General features: G+C 36.3%; 1 protein-coding gene across 9 annotated transcripts in view; it reads right to left on the bottom strand.

The window, feature by feature from the left end:
• PHC3 (polyhomeotic homolog 3) overlaps positions 1-27,662 on the bottom strand; it is a 78,756-nt gene that overhangs the window by 45,341 nt on the left and 5,753 nt on the right. For 6 of the 9 annotated variants that reach the window (XR_011487296.1, XM_020882118.2, XM_020882122.2 and 3 more), the window contains 5 exons: positions 26,921-27,076; positions 25,772-25,849; positions 9,352-9,510; positions 7,045-7,143; positions 374-620 (listed from right to left, as the gene is read on the bottom strand). Coding sequence is in view for 8 of the 9 variants with exons in the window: in XM_020882118.2 (XP_020737777.2) it covers positions 374-620; positions 7,045-7,143; positions 9,352-9,510; positions 25,772-25,849; positions 26,921-27,076 (739 nt within the window). In the remaining variant the exon portion in view is untranslated. The remainder of the gene's footprint in view (positions 1-373; positions 621-7,044; positions 7,144-9,351; positions 9,511-25,771; positions 25,850-26,920; positions 27,077-27,662) is intronic. The other 3 variants (XM_070466435.1, XM_070466436.1, XM_070466437.1) reach the window with 3 other exon arrangements.

The raw sequence follows: 27,662 nt of genomic DNA, 5'->3' as shown, positions 1-27,662 counted from the left end.
GTCACAATTTTAAAGAAAAATATATACTTGCTTTTTAAAAAAGCTTTTAATTTTGGACAAGTAAAGCATATTAAATAAACCACAGGCAAATTTTTTTTTAAAGCTAACAGGTTTTATCCATATAACAGGAGACTAGCACACAATGAAAATGTTAATCAAATGTCAACTGACCAAAAAAACCTATTATAATGCTTTAACTGTTGGGCTCTTCTTTTTTCAAGCTATACTACTGAAACATTCTTTTGTTAACTTATAAAATTCACACTTTATAATGTTTTAAAAGTATTCTTGTTCAAGTAATGATATCTTTTGTTTTGCTCTGCCTGCGAAGAAAATGAATAAAGCAACTATTTTCAACAAAAGTCTTTCCCACCTGGTGCTATTAACTGGTGAATACTTGATGTCCGGGTGACAGCTGTGCTTCGTGATTCCAGACTTGGACTTTCTCCCTTCTTATTACTTTCTGGAGAAGGATCTCGTTGGCTGATTTTAGAACTGGTCACTGTTGTTTTGTTATGACAAATTGTCAATGACTGAGTTTGACTAGTACTTTTTGGCGGACCATTTTGTGAGCTAGATAATACACCCAACTTCTGGCTGCGTAATGTTAAATTCTGAACCTAAGAACCACACAACAAAAAACAAGGATGAAACAGATGGTATTAATTGATGTGGTAATCGCTACCATTGTAACAGTGACAACATACTTATTGTGCTTTTTTATACATAAAGTTCCAAACATGTAAAACAACTAACTAACCCTGAAAGAAAGGGGAGTTGTTATTCTAATTAATCGTACCTTAAACATTAAGTGGCTTTTTTTTTTAAAGACATGAAGGAAAAGAATCATTAAGAACTAAATAGACTATATATACATATGGCAAAAGAACTATGAATAGGAGGAAATTACCCTGTAACATGCTGCATTTTAAAGTTACCAGGTCAGAGACAGTGGAAGGGAAGGAGAAACAGGAAGAGCATTCCCGGCAAAGGGGAAAACTTGAGCCACGTGGCAGAGGTGGGAGAGCCCAGAACGCAGAGGAAGAGTGAGCAACTCCTTCAGCTCCACTCTTGAGTTCTCCACGTCAGCACTGAGAAACATTTCAAGCCTACAAGCCCCTCATAAACTTGTGAGAAATTACTACACACAATTAGAGGGGAGTGTGAATACAATATTGTTATCTTAATAAAGATCAGAAAAGAGATAACAAAAAAGTTACTAGGTCTACAGAGATTATCTACTATCTCTATAGACCTAGAAACTTTTTTATAATATATATATAATAATAATAGATAAGAGATTAGAAGGGAACGCTAATCTTCTAAGAAAATATATTCATGAAATCACCAAACCCACTGTGATAATTACTAAAAGCATTTCCATTAACTAACTTTAAAGAGTGAGATTTTGTTGGGATGGTTATGAAACACTCATTTGCCCTTCAGAACTGGATCTCGAGCTGGAGAGACTGCGCATGGCACTGAAATGCTCTGATGTGAGGACGCCCATCTGCGTGCACAAATAGATAGTTATGTCCCACTTTTGGCGACCCCCTCGACTGTAGCCCGCCAGGCTCCTGTCCATGGGATTCTTCAGGCAAGAACACTGCAGTGGGTTGCCATGCCCTCCTCCAGGGGATCTTTCCAAACCAGGGATCGATCCCAGGTCTCCCACACTGCAGGCCGAGCCACCACGGAAGACCGAGTCCTGTATACACCAGGGCTTCTAAACACACTACCAGTCAGGATGGTGGCAAAGATCAACCCAATTACTCTCATCTGAGGTTTATAACATTTTAAAACAGTAAGACAGAAAACGCCTCTTCTGGATGCCTAACTTTTTGCCTCTCTGGAATGAATGCACCAAATATATTAATGCTAGGAAGGGAAACTGAAGTAAAAGAGATTCTAGGGTGACAAATATATTGCTGCTTTATGAATGTTTGGTCTCTACAACAGTACTATTAACTGATGCTTGATACCTTCTCTTTCCAAGTGCCAATGCAGTGATCAGCCAACAGCAGATGCTAAATAAATGTTTACTTCAGCACAGTTTGAAGTTTTAGTCAGTTCTAAGTTACTTGAAAGAATTTTCTAAGTGAGACCATATGGAGCATTTTCTCTGATTTTTCTCAAATATTTCACGGAAGTGTAAACACACTGAATCACTGCTGTATTACTGAAATTTAACACAAGAATAAAACATGCTGAAATCCAGATTTCCCAGCTCGCCACTCAAAGTCCCCCACTGTCTGGGCCCGAACCGCGTCAAGCCCTTCTTCACTATTTCAGTTCACAGTCCTCATTTTCTAGCCAAACTTCTGCTGGTCCTTCTCCACACACACCTTGCACTTTCATTTAGAGCCCTCATTCAAATTCCCCTTGCCTCAACGTGGTCTCCTGAAGTCCAACACACTGCTCAAAACCAGTTAAAGTTCTACTCATTCTCCCAAAGAAACCTCTCCATGTCTCTGGTTAGAAATAATTTATCCTCCTGTCTATACTTTTCCCATAGAATTTGGATCATACTGGCCTATACCACTGACAAGGGTCTAGCTTATTTTAGAATTAGTAATGTCTGTGTCTGTGACATACTGAGGCTCTGACTGGCAGGATCTCATCTCTGACATTCATTTTTTTAATCCCCACAGTTCTGGCTGCAGACCTAACAGAAACTACGCAAGTCTGAAGCATTCTCCAATATGTGATTCCAAAATATGTATGACATGAATTTTGTTAAGTATCTTGTTTTATTTATAGTTTTCTTAAGCTAACACTAAAATCTGTTCATGTTTAACCAAAAAAAATCTCAACAAATGTCTAGCAGAGGAATATTAAAATCTCTCAGGAAGCAAGGGAGAAACATCATAAAATTTAACATGTGCCATAAATAATACATAAAGTGGACCACCTCATGATGATATTCAAAGGCTGAATTATAGCCTGAAAAACAAAACTTTTCTTCAAATTAAAAGAATATTCAAAACAAATGAATATTTGACACAATGAACCCTTAACCTGCAGCAGTCCATTTAATATACTTTTTTCTTCTAGTTTTCCCTTTGTTTTCTGGAGTTCTGAAAGAAAATGTGTGTGTTTATATATATTGTATTTTATTTATATAAATGAATAACTTCAGAATATGGTTTTACTATCTATAGTCATCTAAGCTTAAATATTTACAATAAATTTCAAACATGTAAACTATACTCCTAAAGTATATACAGAGCTAAATGAGCTGTTAATAGAAAAATCACATGTTCAGCTATCCTTGACAGAACTTCACTTTTAAAAAGAACCCACCCTTTCTAAGATAAAGAATATTATGGCATCTAATGCCCAACTTTAATTTCATCTGAACTTTTCCTATGATCACTTTGTAGAAACTTTCTGACTTAAAAGAGTCTACCTTTCCCACAAAATATTCTTGCTAATTTCACACCTCAGATTTTTATAGTGGATTACCCAAATACTCACTTGTTTTTTAATTTGGACCTAACTATCTGTGAATTATCGCAGCATCTCTTCTTTGCAGATAAGGAAATTAAGAGTGCTGGCAGCAGAACTACTTCTAGTATCTAAATCTAAGACTGTTTTCTCCTCAATTCTTACAATATTTCCCTGATAGCCTTGGTAAGATTTCTTACTATTCCATAGCATACTTTTAGTATTATGATAACTTTCTGAAAGATTTTTTTTTCAAGGTAAGGATACGAGATGGAGCATTTAAAATAGTAAATAAGGGTAAGATAGTCCCAATTTCTTATTTTTTACAGTGTGCTATAAATTTTATTACTAAGGAAAAATTAACTTATACTGACTTTTGTCAGTTAAAGAATATTAAAACTTCAAATTTGGCATTTCTCAATTTGAATCAAAATATTTAAAATAACTGCAAATATATGTTTAAAAATTAACAAAGTGGAACAGAAATTCTTCAAACGAACAGCCCTGAACTTGAGGAAAGTTACCACTGGAATACTCGGATTACTAGAGAGCCACATACCTATAAATATCATATCTGGACCCAAAGAGCTAATTCTATAAATTAATTATGTTCACATTAAAGATGCTACTAAAGACAATGCAAGATGTTTTCTCCATGAGAACCCAAAAAACAGACTGTGCTCTATAGAGAGTTTGTTAATTGTATTTTCCTAATAACTGGTTTATTTTACCTTGGAAATTGCAAATTCTTTAAATGGTTGTATTTCTTTCTTCACCATTAGCTACGTAAAAGCTAAGAACCGAATTTGTGACTCATCTTTAGATAGTGTGTAACAAAAACAGTAATTAGTAGCATGTGATATTTTATGTGCCAGGCACTATGCTAAGTGTCTATTTATTCCTTTTAACAACTCTGAGCTATTACTTCCAGTTTAAAGGGAAGAAATTGAAGCTCAGCATAAGTAATAACAGCAGCTAACATTTAGTTAATGCTAACTAGGTTAACAGAAACTTCTGTTTTTCATTTTATTAACCTATTTAATTCTCATTACAACCCTATGAGGTATTATAATTATTTTATAGTTATTTTACTTTATACTGTTGAAACTGAAGTGAGAGTTTAAAGATAGAAAATGAGAAGGTGGTAGAACATGTATTTGAACCCAGAAAATCTGACTGCAGAGTCCAAACTTATACACACCATGCTATGACCTGTCCAAAATGAATCAACTGGTAAGTGACAAAGCGATTTGCCAAAGTCAGCTTATAAGCCCATGTCTTCCTATTCTTTCCTCTGCAGATAAAGTACTAATGAGTACCTATAAGATTCTAGGCACTAAACATATATTACTCTTCAGCTTAACCCTACAAGTATGCATACCACTAGAGATGTTTGGTAACTTTTGTCTAAAGTCATACAACTAATAAATGACTGCAGTGGAAGTTGAACTTAAGCCCATGCAGGACTTCATGCACTTAAGTTCAATGGCAACCTAACTCTAAGCTCCATGCCACTTTATAATTCTGGAAGCTGATAAAGGTCTAGCTCTATTAGGTTTTATAAAAAGACAAAAACAGGAAGATAATTACTTCAATAAATTCACTCCACAAAGAAACATTTAAAGTTTAGAGCCCAAAACATCTTAATGTTAACAAAGGTCTCATTTTGTAAACATGGAAAGTGATGTATACAAATAAGGAACTATAGAGGGTCACATAACAATGAAGAGAAACCAGAGTTTAACGGATCACCACCTTTATATGCTGACATATGAAAACAGACCTTTCTGATGAAAAGAAAGAGATTCCATGAAAAATACCAAAGAATATTACTGCTAACTCATTTTGTACCTTTTACCAGATGACTGAGATTATTAAAATTACAAAGCCAAGGACGACCTTATTAGGATATATTAACTTCTGCCATATGCAATCCAAAATATTAACAATGGAAAAATACAAAATGATATCATACAATATAAAAGTCTATTCAACAGCTTTAATTAAAAATGTACTCCATTTCATTCATTTTTATTAACCTGAGGTGTAACGTACATACAATAAAATGAACCAGTGCATTAAGTTTTGACATATGTATACATGTTACCACCGCCCCAATTTAAATATAGAACATTCCCTTCACTCATGCCCCTTCCCAGTCCATCTCCTCCACCTTCTGCTCGAGGCATCACAAATCCATTTCTTTTTCACTATAGCTCTGCCTGTTCTGGAATTCATATAAATGAAGTCACAAAGCATGCACTCTCTGATATCTGGCTTCTTTGACTAATTATAATGTTTCTGAGATGTATCAGTAGTCTGTTCCTTTTTATTTCTGAGCAATATTCCACAATATGCTTATCCATTCACCAGTTAAAGCAGACTGGTTACTTCCAATTTGGGGCTATTCTCAATAGAGCTGCTATGAACACTCATTTAAATATCTTTATGTGGATATATGTTTTCAAATCTCTCAGGGTAAACATCTAGAAGTGGAATTGCTGGGTCACATGTTAAGCATACGTTTAACTTCACATGTGACACTACGGCTGCTCCACATTCTTACCAAACATGGTATTTTCAATCTCCTTCATTCCAGCCTTTCTAGTAAGTCTATAGTGATACTCATTGTGGTTTTGATTACATTTCTAGAAAGACTAATAACGTTGAGCATTTTTTTCATGTGCTCATTGGCCTTATGCTTATCTTCTTTTGTGAAGTGTTGAATCTTTTGCCCATTTTTAACTAAACTGTTCAAGATCTCATTGAGTTTTACACCTATTTTATATATTCTCAATATAAGTACTTTGTCAGATTTATATATATATATATTTTGTGAACATTTCCCCTCAGTCTGTGGCTTGCCTCTTCATTTTTGTAGCAATGTCTTTTGAAGAACAGTTTTTAAATTTTGACAAAATCCAATTTATCATTATTTTTTTTATGGCTAATTCTTTTTTTTTTAATGGCTAATTCTTTTTGTGTCCTATCTGAAAAAGCTTTGCCCACCCTAGAGCTATAAAACTATCTCCTCTGTCTTCTTCCAGAGGTTTAATAGTTTCGTCTTTTGTCTTCAGGTCTACATTCTAGTTCTATTTTATTTTTGTGAATGGTGTAAGGTGAAAATTAGTGTTCCATAGAACCAAACAAAAATAAACAAAAAACTGAGTGATATCCTACTCAATTTTTTAAATTTAAAATTTATCCAACTCTACCTTTTAAATTAAAAATTTATCATTTTTAAATTCAAGGGCCATCCTGACTTAGTTATTACTTAACTGTCTGCTAAGGAAACTGAAGAATGCATCTCGCATAAAAGAAGCAGATCTGCTTTACAATAGAACTGAACATAAAATGTCATTGCAAAAACACATTAACTCTACTAATGTCAAATAACCTAAATATCCATGTTTCATGGCATTATAATTTCTACAGAACCAAAAAATGTTCTTGAAGTTCTCACTATATTAAATGTTAATCTGAAATGTATGACAAAAAGCACTGAAACCATCAGTAAAATAAACACAAACGTACGTTCATCTTTAACCTGAAGACCCAGACCTCAGAGTACCAACTCACGAAGCTGGACAAGCTCACCTGAGTAGCTGCAGACTGACAGGAAGATGACGATGACGACGAGACAACAGGAATGTCAGACTGTACAGCAGCCACAGTGGTAGCGGGTGTGAAAATCAGCTGTACAGACAGAAAAACCAAAAAAATACCCTAAGACAAAAGAACATGTCCCACACACAATGTATAGCAGGCAAGAGAGACTGAAATCTGAGACAGAAAGACAATGCAGATTAGGACTGTCTCCTATGCAAAAGGTTTTACATGACAAGGAGAAGTTTTTGATAATAGAGAACTCAAAAGGAAAAAAAAGAAAAAACCATAAACATTTCTCAAACAGTTCATGATTCTGATGAGTAGAAAATAAATCAGTGCTCAAAAAAGAAAATGTATTTTGGCAATATAAAATCCACATACCAAATTTTTCCAAGTAAACTATTAAAACTTTTCCTAGCTCAAAACTATTGTGGCAGGATTCCTAAAATGGAAGTTGTAATAGATAACCATTGTCACTGTTCTTGAATGCAAATTAAATTTCAGTAAGAAACATGAAAAGAAACACCAAAAAGTCTTTTCAGTCCTCTTTACCCCCAAAGGATAACTATGCCACATACTGTACTATAATATTTCACTCACCTACACAGGATCTGTGTGTAGTACAAACCTAGGTTGCTCTTGATTTTAAAAGTATTTGTAAAGAAATATTCATTCTAAGTGTAAATGCCACAACATGTCAAAATTCAACAACAAAACAGCTTGCAAAAAAAACTTTACATCAAAAAAAAGATATACTCTATTTAATTATCACCATCTGTTTTTTAATACTGAAACAAGGCCATTAATTTAAAAAGGCAATACAATCCACTTAAAAGATTACCCAATCCAACTTAGTAAATTATGACAATTGTTTTAAAGAACCTGTGAATATCTCAAAATTGCATCAAAAGTTATACAATTCCTCAAAAACCATTTCTGTTTAAATTATCAATTAAGGGATCTTTTAAACTTCAGTTCTTTATATACTAAATTTAAGTGAATTAAACAACAAAGTTTAACTTTCACAAGAAGGATTCAATACAAACAGCTAAAAGCACTAAACCTAAAAAGATGTTCTATCTAGCATGAACCATATGAAACTGCCAGTTTTAAAGGTTAAAAACAGCCGAATAGCTGTCATTTCAAATATGTTTCCCTAATTTTGAAATGTGTGTGTGTGCGCTAAGTCGCTTCAGTCGTGTTCGACTCTTTGCGACCCTATGGACTGCAGCCCACCAGGCTCCTCTGTCCATGGGCTTCTCCAGGCACTAATACTGGAGTGAGTTGCCACGCCCTTCTCCAGAGGATCTTCCCGACCCAGGGATCTAACCCTGTCTCTGACATCTCCTGCATTAGCAGGTGGGCTCTTTACCACTAGAGCCACCTGGAAGCCCAATTCTGAAGCTTATTGTTGATTACATAAGATCTCATGTTGGGGGGGGGGACAACCAGAAATATGGTCACGTCTACTGAATAGTCTATAAATAGAAAGAGAGTCATTATCACTGCTTCCCATTAGAAATATGATGGAGACTTGCTCTGCAATTTTAGTAAAGAATTGGGAATCCAGATATATATTCAGTTCACCAGATATAAAAATATCAATAAATTCCTATCTGGGATAAAGCTCTTCTCTAGCAATCTGTAAAGACATCAAATAAAGTAAATGTCAACCAATTTTTACATTCCTTAAAGCTCAACAAGTAAATTAGGAAATCAGTAGCCAAATTAACATTCTTATATTAACCAAAGATCAAAGTGATCATAAGAACATAAATCAGCTTGCAGATTTTAAGATGGGAATAACCAAAGTTAAGACTCATCTGGTAAATTATCAAGAACTTCAATCCAGCGTTCAGAAGATTCCACAATATAAACTGTAATTAATAGTTAAACCATGTTTTTAATGTTTCTAACAATTTCATCAAATCTAAAATGTCAAAGATACACAGTGATTTTATATATCACTCTAAGAACCAACTACAAGATGCCAATTATAAAATGCATCTCAGTTTTGAGATGTTAAAATATGAAGAAAGGTTTGAAATCAAAGAAATTTGATATTAAAAAATAATCACTCATGTTACAGAATGTTAGCTACATCAAGAAGGCCTACTAATTTAAAGTAGAATTTTTCATGGCATAAACGTGTAGAGTTAATCACATACACACAAAAAAATTGTTAAAACATTCCTTAAGTATTAAAAAAATGCCTCCTACTGCATCAAATCAAGAAACATTTTGATCTCTCTCAAGTTTTTAAACACTGAAAAAATCTGGTAGCTCGTATCTTACCATTTGAGCTCGGAGATACATTTGAGCTTGGCTTGCCGTTAGGGTAGGGGAGGTACTCCCTAGTAACATAGTCTGTTGGGTAATACTGCCACTGGTAGAACTGGAAGCCTGGGAACGGCTTATTAACTGTGCAGGTGTAGGAGAAGTAGAGAGGTTGATCTAAGGAAGAAAACATATCAGGTCATAGGCTTCCATTTCTTGCTTCCATGTCATTGACTTTCACCAAGTTGCAGTTAGGCAATCAATGGTATATGTCGTGGCTAAGGAACCTAAGAGAGGGCTTCATCTTTGACAGACCTATCAGGTCTCAGGTGATTATTTGCACATATGCAAACAACAGCACATACGGGTTAGTAATCAGGACAATTTTTAAGGATGTTCTCATTGTGTTTCATAAGACTCCAACATCTTAAAATACCATTTCTACTTTCCCAAAATTAGGGCTATTGTTCCATTATTTCAATATTCCACATAATAATTTAAAACATCTGAATTGACAGTTTATATTATTTTGTCATTTTCTGTCACATTTTGAGGGATTTCTGAAACGAATAAAAGTTAAAACACAGATAATCCATTCACATGTATAAAAACATACACAGAACTAGTATAATCTCTTTCAAAAGTTCTAAGAACAGAATTGTTACTTGTCATACAGATGAAAAACTCCTTAATGTTGGTTACAAGATTAAACTATAAAAACTAAAACTGTTGTTAAGAATAAATTAGTCCATGGTCTAACTCTAGGCTATGAGACAAACTAGTAACTAGTTTCATCCGTGAAGGCAAACGGGGCAGGACAGACAGTGACCAGGGCAAAGGGACACGTGTAAACCACTACATCATATGTTATCCACTTAAAAAATATTTCTAATGATAATTAAAAATCCAGCCTCTGGAGAAGGCAATGGCAACCCACTCCAGTATTCCTGCCTGGAAAATCTCATGAACAAATGAGCCTGGTGCACTACAGTTTATGGCATTGCGGAGTCAGACACAACTTGGCAACTGAACAACAACAACACACAATCAGGCAGATTGTGATTTGGGGAAATAGTTCTTGATGGAAATGTGACATAAAATGAAGACTGAAGTGACTGAGCAATATGGAATACAGAGTTTTGTAAGAAATTAACATTTGTGTATAGAATAATAACTGCAAATATTCAAACAATAAAGTCCATGGCTAAAGGAAAAAAAAAAAAACCCAACCTCAAATTCTTTTTATGGACAATGCAGAGAATAAAATTAAGAAATTAAAAAATAAAAAATAGTTTATTAGACTTCTTATTTGAGGAAGAAGGCAGATTGAACTAATATATCCATGTGCCCAAATGTACTCACTGAAAAGGAAGATCAACATTAAAAATTATAATAATATGTAGCTGAACCCAAAAAAGGGGAGGGGAAAGGGAAATTCCCAGGAGCCAGAAAGGAAGAAACTCAGATACAAGATCCAAGTAACAGCAAGGCAACCTAGGGATACTGGCCCACAGAGCTAGAAGACCTGATTTTCAGCCTGATTTTGATCCAGAAGTAAGTCTCCTTCTGAGCCAATATCCTCAAAAGGGCTCCTCAATATGTGAAAAGAAGCTGGGAAAGCTCTCCCCATGCTTCCTGAAAAGCAGCAAGAAAGCTTGTCATACGCCCTGTTCCCAGTGGAAGGAGAGAGGTGCTTATGAGAATCAAAACTCCAGGCTTGTGCCATACAGGGGTACACTACCTGCACAGTTCCATCATCTATCCCAAAACATTAGCATTTGTACTAAAGCAGGACATCTGTTAACCTCAACAAGTGACTGGAGGGAGCTGAGTGAAGGTTATACAGGGGATCTCTCTGCACCGTTTCTAGAACTTCTTGAATCTATTTAAAAGTAAAAAGTTAAGAAAACTGCATAGTTAAGAAAACTGTGTGAGTTGGTTAACTAATTCTTGAAATTTATTTGTATCTTTTAAGTATTTCTTAGTTTTAATAAAATATTGTCCATGGAATTTTCCAGGCAAGAATGAATACTGGAACAGATTGCCATTTCCTACTACAGGGAATCCTCTCGACCCAGGGATATAACTGGCAACTCTTGTGTCTCCTGCTTGGCAGATGGATTCTTTATCACTCACAACACCTGGAAAGCCCAACTTAGCTGTGTAATTCAGTGCATAAATACAAGTAATAAAATATAAAAACTTATTCTATAATCTGGCTTTTATTCCTAGCACACCAATAAAATCCCATTAGCAAAAATCACCACTACCTTACGACAAATTCAGTGGATTCTTCTTGGAAATCATCTTCTTTTTCAATCTTCTTTACCAGCTCTTTCTAGCCCACCCCCGAACTCTTCACCTTTGTTCCCAACACTTTTCCTCTTCAATTCCTAGATTATCCTATCTACTCCCATAGTTTGGAATAATTCAATCCTAAAGATGCTCAATCCTCGATAACAAATCCTTCCTCTCCAGGTCCAAATAAGTAACAGAATACTTCTTTCTGGATGTCTCTTAAACTGACTCAAACCCAACATGTTCAATCACCAAACTCATTATCATTCCTCTTTAAACCAGCTTCTCCTCAAATGGCCACTGACATCTTCTAATAATCCCCCAAGACAGACTATCTGGAAGTCGTCATAATTCCTCCCTCTCCTATAACTTACACACAGAATCAGTCACATATCTTACTGTAGAAACAGTAGAAACTCTCTCTTCCTCAATTTCATTCTGACTTTGAATCACTGAGTCTCTAAACCCACAGGAATTCCAGCTACTTTACCAGCTGCAAACTGACCTCCCTGCTTGGAATATTATCTCCTCTGACTTGCCAGATAATCCTTCCCTGATTTTAATTAAAAATATTAATTAACCGTTTAAAAATCCCTGATAACATTCAAACTCCCCTGACTACCGCTCTAGTATCATCTCTTCCTACTCCTCCATACAAACCCTTCACATTAGTCATATGAAGCTACTGACAATGTCGTAACGTCTCAGGCCTTTGTGGCCTGGCAACAACACTGGACTTAATTGAGCATCACCTACGACTATACACCACACCTCTTCCCCACCCTGTGTAGTAAATAATCCCTCTCAAAAATCACCTGCTAAGCTTTTTAAGACATCCCTATACCCCACAGTAGAACTGACTATTCCCTCTCCCTTTATGCCTGTTATCTTCTATAACTTCCATATACTTCTGGCACATACTTCTCTCTCACTCGTCTAAACAATGATTTTTTTCAACGATTTTTTTAAGAGTGGGGCCCATGTGCTATTTATCTTCATATATTCGATATCTCTAAGAGAGCCTTCAATGTTAATTAACTTAATGAATGCCATGTTATTTTAAGGCATACTTCATACTTTAAATGCAATATCACACAGAGTGAGCATGCGTGTGTTTCAGAAGAAAAATCAATTCTGGTATAGCCCCTAACAAAACACAGTAAAAATGCAGATAGTGTGGTGATACTAGTTTCACCTCTACTTTTGATGTGCTATATAATAAATTATTAATAACCTCCCACAGAAAACATATTCTTTTTCTACACCACTCCACAAATGTTTTTGGATAAACCCTTGCCCCAAAGATTAAATCACTTAGCAGAGTAAAACTGGTCCATGTTTTCTGACTCATTTTGGCATACAGGGTGCTTTCCTATACCCTGAGAGCTTGTTAATTTGGGTCACTCTACAGTAATAATGCCTTGCCACTTTTTTTCAGTCAGTGATTCTTAAAAAATAAAATAAAAAAGGTAGGTAGGTACGTAGGCAGGAAGGAAGATACTCTTATAAAGGACAGACCACACACTCTTAAAGAAAAACATAAGAGTCTTCTTAAAAACTGACTGGCTGATAGCTAAAGTGCCTGAGAATACTCTGTAAGGAAGTAGAACAAAAAGTATTTACAAATAGAAAGCTTTCTTTTTCTTAAAAAAGAAAAAAAAAAAAGGAACTAAGAAACTCAACAGTAACCTCCGAGCCACCTGCATTTCACTTTGTCGAAGTTGTGAGATCAAAGAATAAATGTTTATTTTTAAGTTCCAGATGGCAAGCACCATTTCACAGCATCTACTATGAAGGCGGAATCCATAAGGGCAGGATTAGCATCCAACCCTGCGAGAAATCCTTTCCTTTCCAGAACTGATATCCTCTCCTCTATTTTCTGCTCTACTCTGCCCATCTAAACCAGATGCCCTAAACTCTTGGCTTCATCTTCTCTGTCACCTCTTTCTCTCATTCGTAATTGCCTTTCATTTTAAAGCCTTGACCAATCCTGTCACCTCACAACCCATACCCCCACTCCATAAAAGAACTTACTTCTTTAGCCTCAGTACTGTAAGCTCTCCCTCTAATGACACTAAAAGTCACCAAAGGAAACCAAATCTGCCAAGAAAAGTCATGTAACTTCCAGCCACTCCTTGGTGCCCTCAATAGGGGGTTACACAGAGTACTCCCTGAAACCAAAGCCTATTTGAGACCCCACTACAGCAATTTGAGTGATCAGAATCCATAAGGTGGATCTACAGAGAGACATGGTACACTGATATTGGAAGGCTGATGTATGTCTATATTCAATAGCATGAAAATATTTTTACGACCTACTGCTAAGTGAAAAAAATTGTAGAACATGTAGAATATAATCCACTTACATAATTATACACCAGTATCTGCATGTATGGATATATACACACAAGTAGCAAACATGTTAAGAGAAAAATGACTACACTATATATACATACAATAATGCATACTCATAAAACTGTATCTGATTAGATTTGATATCAATATACACACACACACACACACATTTAGAAGAATAATCACCAAAATGCTAGAGGTGAATCATGCCTTCTAGGGGTAAAATTTGGGAATTATTTATATTTTCTTTTTCAAAGTTTTTGTGTTTTCTATATAGGTATTAACTTGAGAATCAGAGAGGAAATGTTTTCCTTTCTTTCATATTTGGTATATTATTTTGTTTTTATCACATTAAAGCAGGATATAAATTTTCTTGCCTTATTCAGTGGGAATTTGTATGTGAGTAATTCAGATACCTGTAAGTGTAAAATATTACATAGAAATTTCAAGTAATAATACCTATCCATGAAGGATTTCCTTTGAGACCACATATTTTTAATAATGAAGTAAAATGCCTATTCTATTTATTATAGAAAATCATTATTTCTACTTTCTGCAATACAAGCTGTAAAACAGCAGCAAAACAATCAAACAGAAAACTTCATGACCTCCTAACTGCCCTCAGACTTTGACACCCTAAAAAAGTTGCAACGATGAACAATTAAAACACTGGAAACAATGGTCCAGCAACAGAAGTGGTTATGTAAGATAAAGTGCAGCCATACTGTATGCAACACTATACAGTAGGTCACGCAGCTGAGTTAAAAAGCTCAGAAGACACACTGTTAAGTATAAAAACAAAACGCAGAATACCTACCTGTGTTTATGGTATGTTTAAAAAATTGTGTATTAGACACATACACACGCACTTCTTATACTATTTTTGTTCTTAATGTATAAATAACCTGAAAAGATATCCAGCAAACTGAAGAGACAGAAGGACTGAAGGGGAAAGAAAGAAGGCTGAAGAGGACTTAACACTTTTTTACTTTATCTGCACTAGTGGAATATTTTATAAGAATCCAGTATAACTGCTCATGACCATACAAATATGCAGGCTACAGTTTTATTTTAGACTGCTGTTAAGTTGTGGAGTAGATTTCTAACTATCAGTTAAAATTAAATATTTTCAGAATCCTTGAAAACAATGAGTTTTACAACTTAAAATAACTTCTAAAATTAATAGAAGTATCTATGGTTTTAAGCAAGTAATTTTCCCTCAGATAAATTCATAATGAATTCATTTGATATGTAATTGATCTGATTTAGACATTTTTTGAGAAAACTGATCATTTATAAGGTTCTTTATAAGGTACATTCTAAAAACAATCTCACCAATAAGTACACTCTTAGGAAATTTTTTAAAAGAGCATTACTAGATAGAAAGACACATAACATTCAATGCAAGTTTACTTATAACAACAAAAAAAGAAAACAAATATAAAGTTAAAATTGCCAGGAAGCAGAAAATAGTTCTGTTTTTTTTTTTTAAGTAGAATATTCTGTAGCCATTGAAAGTCATGTTTATAAAACAATAAGTACTGAAGATAATGGGCTTCCCTGATAGTTCAGTTGGTAAAGAATTCGCCTGCAATGCAGTAGACCTGGGTTCAATCCCTGGATTGGAGAGATCCCCTTGAGAAGGGAAAAGCTACCCACTTCAGTATCTTGTCTGGAGAATTCCATAGACTATATAGCCCATGGGATCGCAAGGAGTCGGACATGACTGAGCGACTTTCACTTCACTGAAGATGATGGTCTGAGCACACCCATTTGCTTCTCCCTCCTACTAAAACCCACTGAAATAGCAGTTAATACAATAACAAAAATGATCGGGGGAACAAAAATACAAATTTAGACTGTGGGACAAGTGACCTGAGTTGTTTAAAAAAAAAGGAGCGGGGAACAGGAGAGACTTTTTATATTAAAGGAAAACAGGACACTCACATGCAAGGTGTGAGCCTTAACTAAATCTTGGGAAAATGTATTTTGGAGACTACTAAGGGAATCCAAATATGGGGCATATACTAGATACTGTCTCGATATTAAATTTCTTAGGTGTGATATGGGGCTGTGGTTTTATAAGACAATCTCCCTCCTAGATAATACATGCTAAGTACTTGGGACTGAAGTGTCATGTCGTCTTCAACTTGTTTTAAAAATGGTCAGGAAAGCAGTGTATAAATAGAGAGGAACTTAACAACTGGTATAGACAGCTACATTAAGAGTACACAAGGGTCAATGCTTAATCTTACCATTTTTCTGTGGGTTTAAATGTTTTTTCCAAAAAGAACTTGGGGGATTTAAAAAAAATAGTATCAGAGAAAACACACATACAGCTGGAGGGTACCATCTGCATTTCTGTAAGACCTAAAGAAGACGGGATCATACTAATGGTTAAAACAGAGAAGGAAGCTATAATCCAGAATACAGGAGAAAACAGATTAGAGTGGATTTAGACTCAGAATTTACACATGAAAGCAGAGGTAAGAAATGGAGCCAAAAACTGAAGGATTTTACCTATAGGTCTAGAAAACAGACTTGCTGTGCATACCCCACCCCTCTCCCATGCGGAACAGGTGCTGAGACCTAGAAAGGAAGGAGGCTTCTCTAAAGTCGAGGACCTGCCAAGGAAAGGCGAGGCTTCTCGGGTGGGCGCTCCTACCTGGAAGTAAAGCTCTCCTCACTCCGAAACTACTAGCTCACCAGCCTAACAGCCAGCTTCGAATCTGTACACCTTCAATTCTAAATCTGCCAAAGACATATCCTTCCCACTGTGACCACTAATGCCATTTCCACCTGCAAAGACAGAAATCTTAATCGGCCTTTCTACTAAGGAAAGGGAAAGAGGTCTGTTAGGGGCAGACCTATCTTCAGAGCAGTGGAAGAAATCCATGCTGATTAATTTATATAATTATCTACTCTTAAATATAAACAGAAAACCAAGCATTTTAAGAGAACCCTGCTTTCTAAGAGGAACACCAACAGCATGAAAGGAAAAGACCAAGATAGTTTCTAAGAAATATAAATGATTCAAGATAAAGAATTTTGAAATCTGTAAGAGATCTAAATATTTCATCCATAACAGAAAAACAGGATTCTAGGAAAAATAAGAAAATGCTCTTAGAAATTGGAAATACGAAGGCTAAAGTAAAATTTTCTTTTAAATGTAAAAAGAAAGGGCTAAAGGGGGGGGAGGGCAAGGAAATATGTCACAACAGAATAAAAAGATAAATACAGAAAATAAGTAAAAAGCTAAACAAAGTTAAGGTTCAATCCAGAAAGACCAATATCTAGAAACAAAGGACAGAGAAAAACAGAAGGAAAGAAATTTTTGTTAAGACTTTTTTAGTTTCATACACATGAACACAAAGTTTCACAGTAAGAGGGTCCAAAAAGTGTCCTGAACACAATGACACCTAGACAGCCTTCATGAAACTCCAGAAAAACTAAATCGGCATACCTAAAAGTCTGAAAGGAAGTAGTACCAGTTAGTGATAAGACTTAAATCAGTCTTTTCTTTGGTCATACTAAAAATCTGAAAACAATGGTCCACGCTTTCAAGTTTCCTAAGAAAAATCATTTTCACTATAGAATTTATATACAAATAATTATTTAAAAGGTATAGGGGAGGGAATTTTTAAGCCTACAAATGTTCCAAATTTACAAGCAAGTTTTTAGAATATACTCCAGTAAAACAGAACTCCTATCACAGTGTTCTTTGACTATACGTCTGCAGACTATATCCAATTGAAGGCAAAGGAGAAGAGGGCAGCAGGGGATGAGATGCTTGGATGGCATCACCGGCTCGATGGACATGAGTTTGAGCAGGCTCCAGGAGATGGTAAAGGACAGGCAGGCCTGGCGTGCTGCAGTCCAGAGGGTCGCAAAGAGTGGGACACAATTTAGCAACTGAACAACAAGACTATATCCACTGTACTCTAAGACCTTCGTTCACTTCAGATCCTTGGCACCTAACACAATGCCAGGCACCAAGGAGGTATTCAGGAAGGAAACATTGGCACGGATTATCCTCCGGAGTCTGGGAGACTAAAACAGAATCCCATTCAGGAATGAATCTCCAAAACTAAGCTCTTCTATTTCAGGATCATGAGCTCAGGACTGAGTCCTCTTCTCTCAAATTCCATGTATTTTTTTAAAGCTCAGCTTAAGTCCCATACAAAAAGCCTTCTTCAACTACCCAATCCCCAAAGGTCTCTTCTGTTAACTCCCACAGAATTTATCACTTGATCACATACTGCTCTGTGGTTCACCGTTTGGTGTGTCTAGGCACACTGTGTCTGAGGGAAGCGACTGACTCATGTGCGCCCCCAGGGCAACTAGTACAGCCTAACACAATAAACCTGGTAACTGGCTGCTGCTTAAAACGAGCAATGAAAGAATCTCATCACTGAGGTCAGGACTCAGGCTGTCTTCTACAATGCAATTTCAGGCAGTCAGAATATATCCTAAAATGATTCTCTGCACTGAAGATAAACTGCTTGCAGTAATCAAGAATTAAAATTAACAACAATGTATTACATACTCTAGTTGATGATTATAATTAAACTTCATCTTTCAACAAATATTACATACCTACTATGTGATATATATTTTTCATAACACATATAAAACTATTTTAAAAAAAAAAACCCTGACTAAACCTTATTTAACATTTAAACCACTAGTTCTCTCTTTTTAAACAGTACCCTTTCTTCACACAACACTTACTCAGAATCCCCAGATTCAAACAGACCACAGAAGTGTTCTGTGGAACAGAAGCTGGAGGGAAGGCTCAGAGCCCCATCTCTCTCAGTCTGCTGGGGCTACCTGAACAGGGTGCCAGACCAGGCAGCTCAAACAGAAATTTCCCACAGTTCTAGAGGCTAAGGAAGTCCAAGATCAAGGTGCCAGCCAATTCAATTTCTGGTGAGACCTCTCTGCTGGCTTGCAGATGGCCACCTTCTCACTGTGTCCTCTCAGCAGAGAGAGGGACACACTTATGTGTCCATTTCTCGTGTCTTCCTCTGATAAAGACACCAGGTTCACTGGATCAGAGCTCCACACTTATGACCTCATTTAACCTTAATCACCTCCTTAAATGGGAGAAGGGAATGGCAATCCACTCCACTATTCTTGCCTGGAGAATTCCATGGACAGAGGACCCTTGGCGGGCTATAGTCCATGGGGTTGCAAAGGAGTTGGACATGACTGAGCAACTAAAACATCTCCTTAAAAGCCCTGTTTCTAATATAGTCACATGTGGGTTTAAAACTTCAACATATCAATTTGGGAGGGACAGAATTCAGTGCACATTCAGTTTCATCTCCTGAAACTTCTCCTTGATCTAAACCCAGGAACATATGGATGAATAGACTAAAAACCATCTAGACAACTTAATTTTACATGAAAGAAAAGTGGGGTGTAAGGAGGTTAATGACTTGCCCTAAGTCATGCCACCAGTTAGTCACAAAATTAAGACTAGAAGCTAGGTTCCTCATGTCTTCCATTCTACCAAACTCTCTCATAATACTACACAATGGGTAGTAAAGTCATCAGGTACCCTGGTGACTGGAAATGTCAATGAGATGTACAAGACATCACTAAGTCACCAGTCCTGCCAATAGCCATTTGGCTATATGAACTCCAAACTCATATAGCCAATGTCTACTCAACATGTATGGGTGGGTGTCTAACACATCGTATCTAAAACCGAACTCCTGATTTTCTTTTCCAACACCTTCTTTGGCAGATCGTTCCAGGTGCTCAGGACAAAATACTAGTTTATCCATGACTGTTTACCTTTCCTCACATCTTTAGTCAATCCCTCAGCACATACTATTAGCTATTTTCCAAACATCCAAATTTCTATAATAAAATATTGGTGGAACAAACATTCAGAATCTTTGCTAACCACTTTTTACCACATCTACTGTCACCATCATGGTTCAAGCCTCCAGTATCTCTCAGATTATTGTAGGAACCATTTAACCAGTCTCTCCCTACTTCTATCACTGCCCCCTAGAACCTACTCAACGTTGTAGCTGTTAAAGCCTATTTGAGATCATGTCACATCCCAAATAAAATAACTTTCCAGCAGCTTCCCAACTCACGCTGAGTAAAACCCAAGGCTTTAACAATCTTCTCATGATTAATTTCCTCTCTAAAGTTATCTCTAAACATACTCCCACTTTCACTCCACACCAGCCACACCACCCTCCTTTCTGTTTCTTAAGCATGTTTGCCTCCCTCACCCTCCTTCACATGCCATTTTTATTAGCAATGCTTTTCCCTGACCATCCTAATTAAAATAGGAGATTCCCTCATCCCACTCCTCTTCATTGTTTTACTTTTCTCTACAGAGCTTACCCCCAACTGACGTATTATATACTAGTTTACTTACTATGGATATATCCCTAGCTCCATACAGACAGAGATTTTGTCAGCTGTGTCCCAGTACTAGAGGAGTATTTAAATGCTCAATAAACATTTGTTGAATAAATGAGTGAACTGTGAATGAAGAGTCATAAAACTAACTGGGCTTCAAAATCTCATCTTGGGACTCCCTGGTGGTCCAGTGGTTAAGACTTTGAGCTCCCAAGTCAGGGGGCACGGGTGTGCTCCCTGGTCACAGAATTATGATTCTACATGGTACAGCCAAAAAAAAAAAGGCTCATCTTGTCTGGCATCAAAGCTAGAAAGCTATAAAAAATAAGGTTTTTCCTTTTTAATAAAACAGTACAGTGAATTAAAGTCAAAACATCCAGGATTAATGTAGATTCTAAGGCCAAAGAACAACAAAAGGAATGAGATACAAAGAGCCCTTGAATCATTTAGAGACTTATGATTGCAATTTCCAGCCACATAATCCTTTCCAGCTGAAAATGCCAAGACTTAGAAGAGAAAGAGACAGACTTAAGTGTTCACTTACACTAAAACAAACAACATTAACCATAGGACTACCTACTTACATTTATGTATAGAAATGCACAGTAATAAGGTAATAAGCTTCACACAAAGCTTTGTCAGGGCAAAACGGACTACTGAAATGAGCTGTCACTTTCACGTATACATTTGTATTGTCTGTATCTAAGACAACAAGAGAGCATTCATTTTTTTTTTTTAAGACAAAATGAAACTTTTCAACCTAGTTTCTCAAAGATAACCACTGATTAACAGTTTGTTGTGTGTTACAGATTTTATTCTTACATAACCAGACAGATATAAGTTTTAAAAAATAAGTGGTAGGAATTCTGCTTCCAGGAAAGTGGAATAGACACATACTTTATCCCTAAGTATAACTAAAAACCCCATCGCTGCATAGAAAATAAACATAAGAAAGTCCTAAAAGGTGGAGAAAAGTAGACTCCAGGACTCAGTGAACCACGAGGTTGAGAGCTCCCTGGATTTTTTTTTTAATCTCATATAATCCAAACATAAAGCTGAACAAATTAGTAACCCAGAAACAGCAATGGGTATAGACAAAAAAAAAGAAAAGAAAAAGCTCCAATGAGCTGCTCTTTCTAGCTGAGGATCAGAAAAGGGACAGCCTAGCAACACAGAAAACTTTTAGACAATAATTGCTCTACTCCAGCCAAACAACACAGAAACACTGTGGCCACATCCACACTAGCAAAGACCTAGGCCTCTCCCCTCACCAGGCTGTAATGAGGCACCCTCAACCCCATCCAATGGGTGAGTGTCAGAGAAGGCCACGTAGAGAGCCAAGACCTTCATATCTGCCAAGCAATAACAGACCACAAATAACAACCCACCCCAACCCTGAAGCATCAGTGGGACCACACAGGGAGCAATGACTGGGCACTCCTTTCCCTCCTAGCCAGAGAAGCATCAGTAGAGGCCTAGTGAGGAGCCAGAACACACACTGACTCAGCAATTACAGGGAGCGTCCCTCAGATATCAGTGAAAACCAAACAGGGAACCTGGATTTACTTCCACCCTCAAATGGCAGGGCGGAGGTGGCACATGCTCCCCTTCGGAAGCCAGCCAAAACAGAAAACTGAAGTAAGATCCACAATCTCATAATACTCAATATGTCCAGGTTTCAATCAAAAATCACTCATTGTACCAAAAACCAGAAAGACCTCAATCTGAATGAAAAAGGTAATAGATGCCAACACCAAGATGGAAAATATTTTAATTATCTGATGAAGATTTTAAAGCAGCAGTCATAAAAATGCTTTGAACAACCAAGTATGACCCAACTTGAAACAAATGAAAAATAAACTCTCAGCAAAAGAAAAAGAACAAAGTTTTAGAACTAAAATACAGAATAACCTAGTAACTAAGCTAAATGAGCTAATACTATATGTTCTTGTTTTCACTTAAAATCTGTCTCTATATACACACATATAGCATTCTAAAGCAGCCGCAGTGTTTGAATTAACTATCATTTAACTAATCCTCAATTAAAGAACATTTGTATTGTTTATAATTTTCTACCATTACAAACCATGCATATTTGTGTAATTATCTGTCATAATTCTCTCTCATATTTAGTCAGTGACATCATTTCACTAAAAATTAGACTGCTATATGAAAGGGCATGTGGTTCAAATTTTCATCCATACTGCCAAATAACCTTCTAGAACAGTTTTACCAATTACATTCCCACCAATAGTGTACGAGTGTACCATACTTGTCAACAGTTATTGTCTCAATTTTTCCCCCGTTTTCTAATCTGACAAGTGAAAATAAAACATTGATGTTTTTACATTCACTTCTTTATTACCAGTAAACATATTTTCATGTGCTTAAAAGCCAAAAGTAGTCTATCTTTTGAAAATTACCAGTTCAGGTCTTTTGTGAATTCACATTATTTATCTTACTAATATAATACAGCCCTTGGTATTTCACAAATATAAGCTGTGTGACATACATGGTGCAAATATATTTTCAACCACTCTATTGTTTAACATCGTTGATGCTTTTTTCACATTAGTTCTTAATTACAATACATTTAAAAAAGTACAAAGACATCCAACCTAAAGACTCAGTCCCAACTAATTTTAGAGCCAATCACACACATACAAACCACTCTCACTACTGGTTAAGAGTATAGAATTAGCCTTTCTGTTCTAATTACAGGAAAGAAAAGGATGCTGGCACCCACTATACAATCAATTAACAATGGTCTTCTCCACATACACAGTTTCCCCATGTGGAAGACTGGACTTTTTACCTCATTTTTCAAAATATAATATTCCATTTCCCCTCTGGCATTTCACTCGTACTCTAAACCCCAACCGATTTGGCAGGTGACTTGACAACCTACCTTGTAGCCCTTTTATCTACGAAAGGATTGACCCCTCCCCCTTGGTGTTCACTGTTATCAGGCACCTATCTCAAAACAACAAAATTCTGAAAACTAGCAGACTGCCAATAGACAATTCATTATTATCACTATCTAGGGATTTTTGCTATTATGCTCTGCTCCTCTTAAAAATTACTAAGCTACCCTGGGTATAATTTGGACTGCCGGTCAACTCACTTGAGCTACTGCTCGGCTGGGACTGAACACAAAACAAATGCAATGTATTATTCTCTTGTTTTTTCTAGGCATCTATTGTCTCTACTTCTTTTCCTCTCACCAGTTATCCAGAGATTCTGGCAATGATTTATGACAAGTAGTAGTAACAATTTCATAAAAAATAAGCACAATCACTGGAACTATGATTCTAAAAGTCACATACACAAAATCATAATGGAACAGAAACAGTTTTAAAGGACACCTTTTTATCATGTGAAGGGAAAAAAATCCAGAACACATGCCGTGCTATGCTTAGTCGCTCAGTTGTGTCCGACTTCTTGTGACCCCATGGACTGTAGCTTGCCAGGCTCCTCCATCCATGGGGTTTCTCCAGGCAACAATAATGGAGTGGGTTGCCATGCCCTCCTCCAGGGGATCCTCCCAACTAAGGAATTGAACCCAGGTCTCCGCATTGCAGGTGGGTTCTTTACCAGCTGAGCCACCAGGGAAACCCAAGAATACTGGAGAGCTGGAGTGGGCAGCCTCTCCCTTCTCCAGCAAATCTTCCTGACCCAGGAATCAAACCGCAGTCTCCTGCATTACCGGTGAAGTCTGTACAAGCTGCGCTACCAGGGAAGCCCTCAGAACACATATCTGTGCTTGTGTGTGTGTGTATATATGTATACACCCTGGTGCTATTCCAGTACTTCATAAATAATTTACCTATAATTACTTTAACTAGTTTACCAGTATGTTCCATAACTACCAATATATTAATTAAAGATATGATCCGACATCAATAACCATATCGCATTACTGCTTAGGGCTAAATACATTACTTAGATTTTTCATTTTCTTCAGTCTAACATTTTCAAGTCACAAGTAATTTCTTTTTTAAGTAATTGTATTCATAAGTAATTCTTATTCATAAGATACTTCCATGCTAAAACAATTTTTTAATTAAAAAGATCAAAAGCCAACAAATAACTATGTGCTCATCAAACATGTACTTAGTAAAGACCACACCCTTAGCTGAAGAAATACAGCACAAGTTCAACTTTAATTCCTCAGCAATCTATAAACTATATTCCATTGGAGTCTATTTTATCAAAGTATTACCATCCTGGATCAGAGAAAAAAAAGCTACGAAGGACATTATTAGTTTAACTTCATGGTTCTCAACAAGGGGCAATTTGGCCCCTCAGGAAACATCTGGCAGTGCCTGCAGACATTTCTGGCTGTCACACTGGGGAAAGGAGAAGGGCAGAGCTACTGCTATCCAAGCTAGGGATGCTGCTAAACACCCCACACAGCACAGGACAGCCCCCCGTAAGAAAGAATTATCTGGCCCATAAGGTCTATAGGGATGAGGCTGAGAAATCTGGGAGAACTGATGAAACATGAATATGAACAACAGGTTATCAGTGTTAAATTTCCTGAATTTGACCTGTTTCATGTGGCTTCATAAAAGAATGACTTTGCTCCTAGGAAGTACATATCAAAGTATTTAGGAGTAAAGGAACATGTCTCAACTTATCCACAAATGGCTCAGAAAAAGGTAACTGTATATATGTAGACAGAAAGAATGAATGATAAAACAGTGAGCCAAAATGCTAACAATTGGTGAATCTGAGTAAAGAGTATACAGAAATTTTTATTATTCTTGCAATTTGAAATTACATCAAAATAAAAGGGTAAACAAGTATTACCACACCTGTAAATTTCTTTTTAACTGGAATACTTTGCACAATTTCCCAGTAAATATGTGCAATGTAGTAAATCACCTTTTATTCTCGTCTCAAAATAAATTACACTATCTTGAACGGTAAATTTACACTTGTAAATTTGACCCAGGTAACTCAAGTAAGCATAAGCTGGGAAGTAAAATTTCTAAAATGTGACCTGCACAGAAAAAGCTAGAAACACTTAGATGTCTACCAAGGACATGACATTCTCTAGTACTTGTCACAGTAAATGCACGACTGAACTTCCCTGCATTATATATTCCACGCTTCCAACGCACACTGAAAACTGCAACCATTCCCAATCACAAAAGATCTGAACACAATCAAGGGGAAAACATGCATAAGAAATAATACAAAAATATTTTTATGACTCAGATTTTCAGAAGTTTGACATTAGTTCCAAATTCTCGAAATTTAGCATTCCTGTTTCTAGCCACTTGTTACTTAAACAGTACTCAACAGATGAACAGTAATAGTTTTGTAGATTTTAACAGTTGTGGAAAGCAATAATCTAAAATTTTAAAACCAGGAAAAAAATTAGAGCACTTACAGATGTCTGAGACATACTTGACTGTTGTGTGACACTCCCTGTGGGGGATGTAGGTGGTCTTCCACTGGACAAGCTTGCCTAAAATAATAAGATCTTTATGTCTATAAAAAGTCTGAAGTTTAAAACTTTCTTATACCAGGATACCACAAAAATCACAATAAAATTCAAAACATCTATTTTACAGTCCACATGTCAAACAAATTAAGAAAAAAAAAAAAAATAACTGCATGGTGAAAACAGAAGACCCAAAGGCTCATCTTATTTTAAGAGCTGTACCCATTGTCGGTTTTCCTCTATAGATCTCTTCTTTGAAGTGAAATTACCAATCCAATGTTATGAAAAATAAATTGGAGCTATATCAAATGGCACTGGGTTTCAGTTTCCTAACTATCATGAACAAGATGTTATTTAAAATTACACTACTGAGAAGAAGTAACAGCTGGGATGTGTTTAACAGAAATAAACCTTTTTCAGGTTTAGTCAACTTGAGACCCTACTCTGGTGACGAGATTTAAATCTTGCATTAGAGTTTTATTTAAATAAACAAAGCAATAATAATGAAGATCTGTTTAAAAACATAAACATTTAATCATAAAATCATCCTGATAGCAATAAGAATCACATGACTGGATTTTAGAAAAGTGCACATACATGTTTTTATACAGAACATTTCTGGAGGGATGCATATTAAATAGTGGCCACCTCTGAAGAGTGGAAAATAGCAGTGGGTGTGCAAAAGGAACACCTCTATACTTTACCTCTTAGGAATGATTTTATACTGGTTGTTTTTAATGAGTGTAATTACTTATGTAATTTTAAAAAAACCTTTTTTGATTAAAATGTAAATAAGATTTATGTAACCTTAACTATTCACTGTCATCCCTAGAATTTTATACACACAAGACTGGTACAGCATTTCTGCAAGGTAGATAAAAAGCAAAGGGACAAAACTCAGCAACAGAGTAACACATTCAACATTCATTTTTTTAAACTAACTTTTATTTTGCAGCCTATTATATTTTCTTAAGAAAAAAAAAAAAACACAGGACATCTGAAAACTCTGCAATACCCAGTGTATTTATTTTCAGTAACTGCCTGCAGGCAATGTCAACACTGGCCTTGTAAGTGCTTAATTCGTCTTAGCCTCACCTGAACGGCAGCAAGGCTCTGAAGCTGGGAGCTGCTTAGGTGCTGCTGCTGGAGGGCCGCCGTGTGCAGCATCAGGTGCTGCTGCTGCGCGGCGTACATCTGCTGCAGATACTGCGCCGCGGAGCTGGGAGGGCGATGCAGCGCCTGCTGAATTACCTGCGATGAGTCAAGGGAACCAACGTCACACCAGAGTCTTAACTAGAGAGTATTAGAAAAGCTGTATTAGAAATTAAAAAAGTAAAAGTAACCATAAAGTATTAGAAATTTAAAATTTCACTCCTTTAATATTCAATGTCCTCACATTTATTAACAGTTCTCTCCTAGTTATACATCACTAGGATTCACCGATCTGTACAGATTAAAGTTACCCAGTAGAGGCAATTCACAAAAGGAAAAAGGGCTAAGTAAGCATTTGGAAAGATCTTCAATCTCACTAGTAGTCAAAACTTACAAATTAAAACAACCTTTTTCAACCTTCCGATGGATAAACATTTAAAAGACTACTACTACTACTGGAGAAACAGATACGCTCATACACTGTTAGTAACAATATAAACTGGAATACCCATTTTGGATACAACTTGTTAGAATTCCCAATTAGGGTATAAAAAGAATATGTATACCCTGCATGTATTACAAACAGTAATGTATAACAGATCAGTGCTGTCCAATACAGCAGCCACTAACCCTAAGTATCTACTAAGCACTTACAAGCAGACTAGTGCAACCAAGGAACTAAGTT

The sequence above is a fragment of the Odocoileus virginianus genome, chromosome 4 (assembly GCF_023699985.2).
Source record: "Odocoileus virginianus isolate 20LAN1187 ecotype Illinois chromosome 4, Ovbor_1.2, whole genome shotgun sequence".
Taxonomy (NCBI): Eukaryota; Metazoa; Chordata; class Mammalia; order Artiodactyla; family Cervidae; genus Odocoileus; species Odocoileus virginianus.
This window is presented reverse-complemented; position numbering and strand designations above follow the sequence as displayed.